Source organism: Chenopodium quinoa, unplaced genomic scaffold (genome assembly GCF_001683475.1).
Source record: "Chenopodium quinoa cultivar QQ74 unplaced genomic scaffold, ASM168347v1, whole genome shotgun sequence".
NCBI lineage: Eukaryota > Viridiplantae > Streptophyta > Magnoliopsida > Caryophyllales > Amaranthaceae > Chenopodium > Chenopodium quinoa.
The window spans coordinates 3,236,240-3,247,017 of record NW_018743858.1 but is presented as its reverse complement, the minus strand read 5'-3'; the positions used below and the strand labels follow the sequence as shown (position 1 = coordinate 3,247,017).

Sequence of the window (10,778 nt, the reverse complement as noted above, 5' to 3'; positions counted from 1 at the left end):
TTAGTCAAAGGAATGGCCACATTATCATCCGTTCCGATCTTGCAAATTCTGATTTCACCTTCGGATTTCCATTCTCTTATCATGTGAAATCGCCTCTGGACATGTTTGACCTTCTGGTGCTCTCTTGGCTCTCTAGCCCGAGCGATAGCTCCATTGTTGTCACATTAGAGATCTATCGACCCTTGATGGAGGGTAAAACACCAAGTTCACTGACGAACTTGCGAATCCAAACAGCCTCCTTAGCGGCTTCCGAAGCTTCCAAGTATTCGGCTTCAGTTGTAGAATCTGCAGTGGTTCTTTGCTTGACACTCTTCCAACTAAACGCTCCTCCATTGTAGGCAAAATATGTACCCTGACTGTGACTTGAAGTAATCTTTGTCAGTCTTGAAGCTAGCATCGGTGTAACCTTCAACAACCAAATCTTTGTGGCCACCATAGACCAGGAATTTATCCTTGTTCCTTTTCAGGTACTTCAGGATATTCTTGGCTGCAGTCCAATGCGCCTCTCCTGGGTTTGATTGGTATCGGCTTGTAGCGCTTAAAGCATACGATACATCTGGCCTGGTACATATCATGGCATACATGATCGACCCAATTAACGAAGCATATGGAATCTGATCCATTCTCTCTCGCTCAACAGGTGTCTATGGACACTGTTTCTTGCTGAGAGTCATGCCATGGGACATGGGTAGGTGCCCTCTTTTGGCATTCTCCATGTTGAATCGTGCCAGTACTTTATCAATGTAAGTACTTTGGCTCAATCCAATCATCCTCTTAGATCTATCCCTGTAGATCTTTATGCCCAATATGTACTGTGCCTCACCTAAGTCCTTCATTAAAAAGCACTTTCCCAACCAGCCCTTTATGGACTCTAGTAATTTTGTGCTGTTTCCAATGAGCAGTATGTCATCGACATATAGGACTAGGAATGCGATGTCACTCCCACTGACCTTCTTGTAGACACAAGACTCATCTGGATTCTTGATAAAACCAAACTTGCTAATGGCTTCATCAAATCGCAGATTCTAACTTTTGCGTGCCTGCTTCAGTCCATAAATGGACTTCTTAAGCTTGCATACCTTTCCATCGTTTCTTAGATCAACAAAACCTTTTGGCTGTGTCATATACACAGTTTCTTCCGAAATCCCATTCAGGAAGGCGGTTTTGACATCCATCTGCTATATTTCATAATCGTAATATGCAGCAATCGCTAGGATAATTCGTACAGACTTTAGCATTGCAACTGGTGAAAAAGTTTCATCATAGTCAATCCCGTGGATTTGTCAATAACCTTTTGCCACCAGTCTAGATTTGTATATTGATACATTTCCATCTTTGTTTGTCTTCAGTTTGAAGATCCATTTGCAACCGATGGGTGTGTAACCCTCGGGCAAATTCACCAAGTCCCAGACTTGATTTTCAGACATGGAGTCCATCTCGGATTTCATGGCCTCTTGCCATTTAGCAGATTCAGGGCTCGTCATAGCCTGTTTGTATGTCGCTGGCTCATCACCATCCATAACTAGGATGTCCTGATCATCGGTTAAGACAATACCAAGGTATCTGTCTGGTTGAGATCTTGGCCGTTACGACCTACGAAGGGTAATGGGTTGATCATTTACATTGTCTGTTTGATTCTGACTAATCTTCTCAGCTTTCTTCCAAAGCACTTAGATTGTCAGTTTTATCAGATTGACATTGTTGCTCGTCTTCTCGAACTTCGTCGAGTTTGATTTTCCTCCCACTTGGCATTTTGGAAAGGTGTTCCTTCTCCAAAAAGACACCATCACGAGCAACAAACACTTTGTTCTCGGATTTATTGTAGAAGTAATACCCTTTGGTTTCTTTTGGGTATCCCACAAAGAAACACTTGTCTGAATTGGGGTGAAGTTTGTCCGAAATTAATCGTTATACATATGCTTCGCATCCCCAAATCTTGAGAAAAGACAAGCTTGCGATGAGCTAGCTTAGCCTAGCACTGTTGGGTTTCGTAGTGACCCACACTACGCGGAAAGAAACCCACCAAGACCCGCCCCCATAATAAATGCAATTAACAAGCAAAACATAATTAAACACAAGAAAGGATAAAATATTATACCTTTGACGAGTGCTTCGCTCAACAATGAGCTCTTACTTGAACCCCGAAAATACGAGGTCTCCAACGGGATTGTACCCTCGAACCCGACCCGAGCGTCCTAAGTCTCGAAGGTTAGTCGAGACCCGGAAAAATAAAACTATGAGTTTTACGAATTAAGGTTTACTCAAATCAAGAGTTGCCTTTTAATTCCACTCAAGGTTGTGTAGTCCCAAATACCCAAGCCTTTGGTATGTATAGGAAAATGCACCCTTGATTTCCAATCTCCCACCAATGTGGGAGAGTTGGTAAAAATCAATAATTTATTTAATTCCAAATTAAATAAATAATTAAGATCAATCACAACGCGACAAGTGGCATAATTATATGCTTATGAGTGATGCCCAAGGTTAGGTGGGGGGGACCATAGCCTTGATCCCCAAGGCTTTTCTTGGTCCCCACACCCACACACAAACCGCCTCAAGGAGGGTTGTGCTGGCTGCCAGCTGCGTGCCAGCTAGCGTGTCAGCTAGCGCTGCCAGCTAGCACCAGCAAGCAGCCTTGCATCCCCAGCCAGGTAGTGCGTGCTGGTGCGTGCTAGTGCTAGGCTGTGCTAGCATGCTGGCGCTGGCCCAGCACTCCCATGCATTGCCTCGCACACACTTGCATCCCTCGCACAGGCTCTACGCATAGCCATGCCTGTTAGCCCTTCACGCACGCAAGGCCTAGCATGCGTGCTGCTAGCGAGCCACGCATGCTGGGCTTGGTGTTGGGCGATGGTGCACATGCACACGCACTGAGCGAGGCTAATGCTGCTTTCTAGCTTGGTGTGCTTGGTGTTGCCATGCGAAGGCACGCACGCAAGCACACAGCTATGCGAATGCTCGGTGCTGCATTGCGAGGCTGCAGGGCGATGGTGCACACGCACACGCATGTGCCTAGCACTGCGATGGTGTTGTGCGTGGTGCTAAGGCTGCGATGGCGCCTAGGCATGATGCTAGGGCTGCGATGGCACCTAGGCATGATGCTAGGGCTGCGATGGCGTCTAGGCATGATGCTAGGGCTGCGATGGCGCTTAGGCATCATGCTACGCCTAGCACACCATGGTGCGCCAAGCACACACATGGTGCGCCTGGGCTTGGGATGAGCTAGCCTAGCCTAGCTACGGCTATGCTCGTACTTGTCGCTTGTGATTTTGCGACGCTCGGTCTCGACGCCCTAAGCTCGATATCCGACGTCTGTATTCGTAAAACTCTGTCGACACATTAAATCCTTCGGTTAATTCGTCGTCTCGGATCGGTTGTTCGATTGGGTTCGACCCGAAGGGTTCAATTAAGATTAAGCTGTAATATTATTTGTACCTTAATATTACTTATCGGAAGCGACCTCCACCTAGGCATTCCGATCACTTGACCTTACTGAAGAATTAGTTCTGTAATAATTTTGAACCCTCTATCAGAATAATACACTTGTTGGAAGGACACCATTCCTTTAAGCACTCACATGGCTAGGCCAATGTGATGCTACGGCTATGCTCATACTTGTTGCTTGTGATTTTGCGACGCTCGGTCTCGACGCTCTAGGCTCGATATCCGACTTCTGTGTTCGTAAAACTCCGAAGACTCATCGAATCCTTCGGATTGATTCGTCGTCTCGGATCGGTTATTCGATTTGGTTCGACCCGAAGGGTTCAGTTAAGATTAAGCTGTAATGTTAATTGTACCTTAATATTACTAATCGGAAGTGGCCTCCACCTAGGCATTCCGATCACTTGACCTTACTGAAGAATTAGCTCTATAATAATTCTGAACCCTCTATCAGAATAATACACTTGTTGGAAGGACACCATTCCTTTCATGTGTGACCGCCTTCCCTCCACTTCGGCTGCCGCCAATTCCTTGCCTTGCTGCCTCGACATTGTAGTTTGAAATATTTTTTTTAGAGAGAGGTGATGAGAGTAGAGAGAAGATGAGAGTGTGTGAGAGTTTTTTTTTAACATATAAGGGCAAAAGTGTCAATTCACCTAAAATTTGTGGGCTTTATGTAGATATTTGCGGGCGATGTTTAGCAGTTCACATTAATAAATGAAACCCATAAACTGTCGTTTTGGTGAAGTAAGAAATACTACATCGAGGATGAGGTTAGGTGAAATTCTTGGGGTCGATTTAGCTGAAGCAATAGGTGATGTTTGCGAAGACGGCCATGGTTGTGCAAGGGAGTTGCGGTTTGACGTTGACAATGTAAGTGTGTAGTTGTATCTGTAGTAATTTGTAGACCATGAAGTAAGAATTTGTATTTAGGGTTTTCTGGCAAAATTGTTCATAATGTGTGTTAATTGAAATGATTAATTGAATTGATAATTGTTGTTTGCTAATTTAAATTGAAGTATAGAAATGATATGAATGTTGTTGATTCAACAGTTGATTTGGGTAGCATTGTTTAGCTCATAAAAATACTGGGATTAGGAATTGTTGTTTTGGAATGTGAAAGAATGATTAGTTAAGTTGTTGGTTGGTGCGGGAAGTGTAAATTAAAGTTTAGGAAATGAATGTTGTTGATTCAGTAGGTGATTTGGGTAAATGATTAATTTGGAATTCTTAATGGTTTTTTTTCGTTTCGAATTCACTAATAATTTAGCATGGCAGTGTTTATTCTTAATGTATATGGTTTCCTTATTTAATTGATGAACCTTATTAGTACCATTATTTTGAACATTGATGAATTGATTGTGGGTAAGTGTTATATTTTTGTTTTCTTCTGATTGAGGTATGGGAATCTGTTATATTTTTTATCATTGAGGTATGAATTGATTGTGGGTGTTGGTGATGATTATGGGAATAATGGTGAGGATGGTGGACATGTCTATGAGGAGGAGGTAGCAGGAGTAGGACCGGATGATAATGGAGGTGGAGATGAAGAAGGAGAAGAGGAGGATGGAGTAGAAGAGGAGGGATTAGAAGAGGAGCGGTTAGAAGATGAGGAATTAGAAGTGGAGGCAGAAGCTGAAGGGGGGTCAACATTTAGGACCCCGAAGAAGAGGGTTATGGTTAGAACCATTTTTGGTGAGGAAGAGGAAGTAACACTCCCTACTGTTGGCATGGTTTTTGGTAGTTGGGACGAGGTAGATTGTTATTTCTGGAGGTATGCTAGACATAAAGGATTCGATATTGTTCGGGCTGCTGCATGCTGGTTGGAAAAAGGTGAAGAAGGAATTGGGAGATGGAAGGTGTTGTAAACAGAAAAGGATGTGAAATGGACTTGTGAATGCTATGGAAGACCATCCAGGAAGTGCAAACAAGATAATCTTAAGGAAGGTTTGGTACAAGATGAGAAAACTATTGTGAAACGAAAATCCAAAAAGTGTGGTTGTCCTATGGAGTTGTATGCTAGCATTGATGAGCAAGGGAATTGGGTGGTTCGTAGGCTTTGTTTAACACATACACACATTGTGACACCAAGAAAGTCGGGATGTATCGATGTTCTGCAAACATGAGTTGGTTGTCAAAAATAAACATTTGGTGAAAAAGACCTGTATTGCAATGAAGTCTAGGGTGAAGGTATCCCAAATGTATAGCTCTTTTGCTAGGGAGCAGAATGGAGTGTAGGAAATGGCGTTTACACAAAAAGATCTAGAGAATGCAATGGCTGAGCAATAGAAGCTTGAGCTCACAGAGGGGGATGCTAATGGTATGGTCGAGTACTTTAACAAAATGACCGCAGACAATCATAATTTTTTCCACCTATGTAGGTTTGGTAAATACGGTGTATTACAAGATGTTATTTGGGGATGCGAGGAGTAGAGCTGCGTACGAGGAATTTGGTGATGTTGTTTGTTTTGATAGCACGTACTTGACAAACAAATTTAACCTACCCTGTGCTATATTTGTTGGGGTCAATCATCATGGGCAGAGTATTTTATTTGGATGTGCATTGATATCTTGGGAGACTGCTGAGACTTATGAGTGGGTGTTGAGGACATGGTTGCATTGCATGGGGTGCAAAGCTCCTATCTCGATCCTTATAGATCAAGACACAACAATTAGAAGAGATGTCTACTCGACGATGAGTCAAACGTGCCACAGGTGGTGCATATGGCACATCCTTCAGAAGTTCGGCAGGTACGTAGGTAAGCACGAGGTGTATGATGTCGTAAAGGATAAGTTGGAGAATATCTTATACGGAAGTTTAGATGAGGATAAATTTGATGCTCGGTGGTTGGAAGCTATTGAACATTATAAGCTGCAAGATAACGCTTGGCTAGAAGGTTTGTTTATTTCACTTGCTTATAATTTCTTGTAGTTGTATGCTATTATATTTTGAATAGGAAAATGTGAGGATTTGTTCGCAATTCATATGTAGTTGTTAAGAAGCTATTGGAAATTGTTCATAATTCACACATATTTTGCATATGTTTACTGCTCCTTATTGTGTTACTGCGTATTGTGTTTCTGTAACTATTTTGTGCAGCTTGTTTCTGTTACTATTTTGTGCTGCTGATGTATTGAGTGGTATTTACCAGCCCTAGTGGTACAAAATTTTGGTAAATCATGACAATGTTAGTTTGTTTTACCCAGCTTTTGGTGATTTGATGAGGCCAGTAATGATAGTAAATCAACTTATTTGATGGGTGTTAATTCCAAAAAAACATAGGTCTGTTCGCAGAAAGGGACATGTGGATCCCAGGATATTTGAAGCACTTGTTCTAGGCAGGGATGAAAACCACACAACGGTCGGAGAGCTTCAATCATTTCTTCAAAGGGTATGTTAACAAGCATACAACTTTGTCTGAGTTTTTAGGTATTGCGATGCTATGCAGATAAGGGCTGAATCGGAGCAAATTACGGACTCAAACACGCTCCATTACGTTAGGCATTTATGTACTGACTTCCCTGCTAAAGAGATGTTCCAGAAGTGCTACACTGATGCCAAGTTTAAAGAAGTGCAACGTGAGTGTACCAAGTGTTTGTATGTGCATTGTTTAGATCAGCTTGAAATTGGTGACAATCTTATGAATTTGTTCTTGAGGATCGCGTGTGGATTAAGCCAAAACTTCCAAAGAAAGAATCAGTGTCAAAAATTAGGAGATGCTATAGGGTCATTTATGAAAGTACTTCATATGCGGCTACATGTGATTGTAAACATTTTGAATGCCATGGGGTAATTTGTCGACATATTATCCATGTGTATGACCTTAGTGGTGTTAGCATTTTTCCGGAGAAATATGTTCTTCGTCGTTGGAGGAAGGATGTTCAAAGGAAGCACACTAGAGTAAAAGTTGCTTACCACGATCCACTAAAGACTAATGAAGTGAGGCAGTATCAGAAGCTGATGGTCGATTATGAACCTATTTGCTCAAAGGCATCTACATGTGCAGAGAGTGTTGAAGCTGTTGTGGATTTGCTGCAACTGATGGACCTACGAGTATATGAAGTCCTAGCCATGGTGGAGAAAAGGCGGCAACATCAAGATAAGGATAAGGACAATGATGAAGAAGATGAGGGGGTTGATGGTGTAGTCCGAACGCCTTCATCTGAAGGAATGACTACACCAGCAATTCCTGTACAAGGCATCCCAAATATAATAACACCAATAAGTACTTATCAGGGGAGTTGCGATGGATCTGTCCTTGCAAGGATTAAAGATCCACCCTTACCTAAGAAGAAGGCACATATAGGACTACCAGTGTAAGATATCCACCATGCATAGAAAAAAAGGGAAAACAGAAGGCTGCAAGAGCCAAAACCGAAGCAAAGAAGCAAGCCGCCGCAAATTATAACACCATATCCTTGTCCACCGATGAGTATATTCGTTTTGCAGGAGGAATTCAAATGATAGACGGTGATGGTTTGTTAGCGTACTTTACATTCTTAAGGTTAACTCAGAGTTGCGAGGTGCTAACTAATTTTAGTGGAATGACTCTGGGTTATGAGTTGCATTTAGTAGTTTCATTTGTTATCTATTGCATTCTTTGACCCTAGTGGGACAAATATTGGGACAGTTAATTTGTGAAAGTACCAATAGATTCTTCAGTGGTACATATTAAGTTCATATTAAAGTGTCATTTCAAACATGTATTGGAAAGGACTCAACTGATTATGCTATCTATTCTATAGTTGTTTTAAATTCATTCCATTGTTACTGTTACGGTGTAGTAAAGTTGTTTCTTTTACAATATGGTTTGCTGTATTGGTATGGTCATGTGGGATCTTATTAAATTTGTGACGATATATATTTTTAAAATATCAATTTTTTATAATTTTTGGTTATCGGTAATTAATTAAATTAATGATTGAATTTGTGCATTGGCAAGCGTGACCAAAGGCAAACGTGTCAATTAAAAAGAAACGGAGGAAGTATAAATTATCCACACACCAAATATTGTTACCCATTTATTCATATTCCTTTTTAGTGGTACAACATGTTGGATTCAGAAACCATTGAAAGCGCAGTGGTACACAACGTGCCATTGATAAACCCATTTGGATACGCAGCGGTACACATTGTTACATGGATGGAAATCCCATTTGTAAAAGCAGTGATACACAGAAGTTGCATTTACAATCCCATTAAGTAAAAAGTGGTACACATCTGTGCAATGAATTGAATATGTCATTTGAGAACTCGGTGGTAAAGATTATTAATAACGTGACATTAAAAATAGTCTTTAAAAATTTCGTGGTACATTTTTCTTAATGTAGGGTACCATTATGTATGGTTAAGGTACCACTAAGTAAGCTAGTGGATTTTAGTACTAAATCAATGGGGAAAAAAACGCAGTAAAGGAACTTAGAATGTTTGGGAAGTTTATACATTCAACTAGTATTGGCCAATAATTCCACCAATATAATTGTAAAATGAAATCTTTGTTAATTAGAAATGGAATTTATTACTTTGACCTTGCCCAGCTATGACATATTGAGTGAAGGTAAAACACATACTTCGTCACACTCAGTTATTGCATTATATATATTCATAGATATATGTTACTCTTAGTAAACGAGATTCCTTTACTTTTCCCATCATGGAACATATTATTGGTGATAATGTAAGGGAATACGAAATAATTTCAATAATTGTGTTTGACGGATCCATTATAGTACCCTATGCCACTCTTCGAAGATTATGTAAGGAATTGGAAGGCCATAATATAACATAAAACCCTTGCAATTTCGGACTTTTTCACAAAATGTAAAATTCTACTATTACAGAATTCAGTGGTACAAAAGTGGTTCCTGTTTGTACCATCTGGAAGCTTATTGGTATATAAAGCAGTACCACTTAGTTGAATGGTCATGGACCATGATTTACTGAAATCATAAACACAAGTGGCTATGTAATTTATATGTTATAAAATAATAATTTAATTGATGCTTGGAACAAATACAATAGTATTATAAAAGGTATTTATATTGTACCACTATACTCTACGTATTATACAGTGGTACATAGTGAACACCATTGACAAATTTGAGTGTTTCAAATAGTATTTATATCTGGTTTAGGTGATAAGTGGGATAGTGTCATGTAGGTGATTACATGGATGGAAATCCCATTCATAAAAGCAGTGGTACACAGAAGTTGCATTTAAAATCCCATTAAGAAAACAGTGGTACACATCCATGCATCAAATATGTCATTTGAGAACTCGGTGGTAAAGATTATTAATAACGTGACATTAAAAATAGAGCCTTTAAAAATATTGTGACACATTTTTTCTTAATGTAGGGTACCATTGTGTGTGGTTAGGGTACCTAAGGTAAGCCACTGGAACTTAGTACTAAATTAGTGGGACAAAAAACGCAATAAAGGGACTTAGAATGTTTGGGAAGTTTATGCATTCAACTAGTATTGCCCAATAATTCCACCAATATAAGTGTAAAATGAAATATTTGTTAATTAGAAATTGAATTTATTACTTTGACCTTGCCAGCTATGACATATTGAGTGAAGGTTAAACACATACCGCGTCACACTCGGTTATTGCATAATATATATTTATAGATATATGTTACTCTTAGTTTATGAGATTCCTTTACTTTTCCCATCATGGAACATATTATTGGTGATAATGTAAGGGAGTGCAAATTAATTTCATTAACTGTGTTTGACGGATCCATTATACTACCCTATGCCACTCTTCCAAGATTATGTAAGGCAATGGAAGGCTATAATAACATAAAACCCTTGCGATTTTGGACTTTGTCACAAATGTAAAATTCTACTATTACAAAACTCAGTGGTACAGAAATGGTTCCTGTTTGTACCATTTGGAAGCTTAGTGGTATATAAAGCTGTATCATTGATTTAAATGGTCATGGACAATGATTTAATGAAAACATAAACATAAGTGGCTATGTTAATTATACATTATAAAATAATAATTTAATTGATGCTTGGAACAAATACAATATTATTATAAAAGGTATTTATATTGTACCACTATACTCTACGTATTTTTCAGTGGTATATAGTGAACACCATTGACAAAGTTGAGTGTTTTAAAAAGTATTCATATCCGGTTCCAGGTGGTGATTAGTGGTATAGTATCGTTTAGGTACTTTCAGTTTAATTTTGGGACAACTTGTTTGTGGCGCCAAATAGAAAATATTTTTCCCGCTAACCTTCCATTAATACCTTGACTCAATTTTTAAAGTTGACTAACTAACTTAATAAGATAATAAAAAATCAGATGACTTTCTTGACT

General features: G+C 39.6%; 1 protein-coding gene across 1 annotated transcript; it reads left to right on the top strand.

Moving 5' to 3' along the window:
• The first annotated feature begins 5,848 nt into the window (after positions 1-5,848).
• Positions 5,849-7,762, top strand: LOC110686336 (protein FAR-RED IMPAIRED RESPONSE 1-like). The gene is made up of 5 exons (XM_021862926.1): positions 5,849-6,338; positions 6,542-6,572; positions 6,725-6,833; positions 6,891-7,168; positions 7,270-7,762. Exons 1-5 carry the CDS (start codon positions 5,849-5,851, stop codon positions 7,760-7,762), a joined length of 1,401 nt encoding a protein of 466 aa, XP_021718618.1.
• Positions 7,763-10,778: the final 3,016 nt, after the last annotated feature.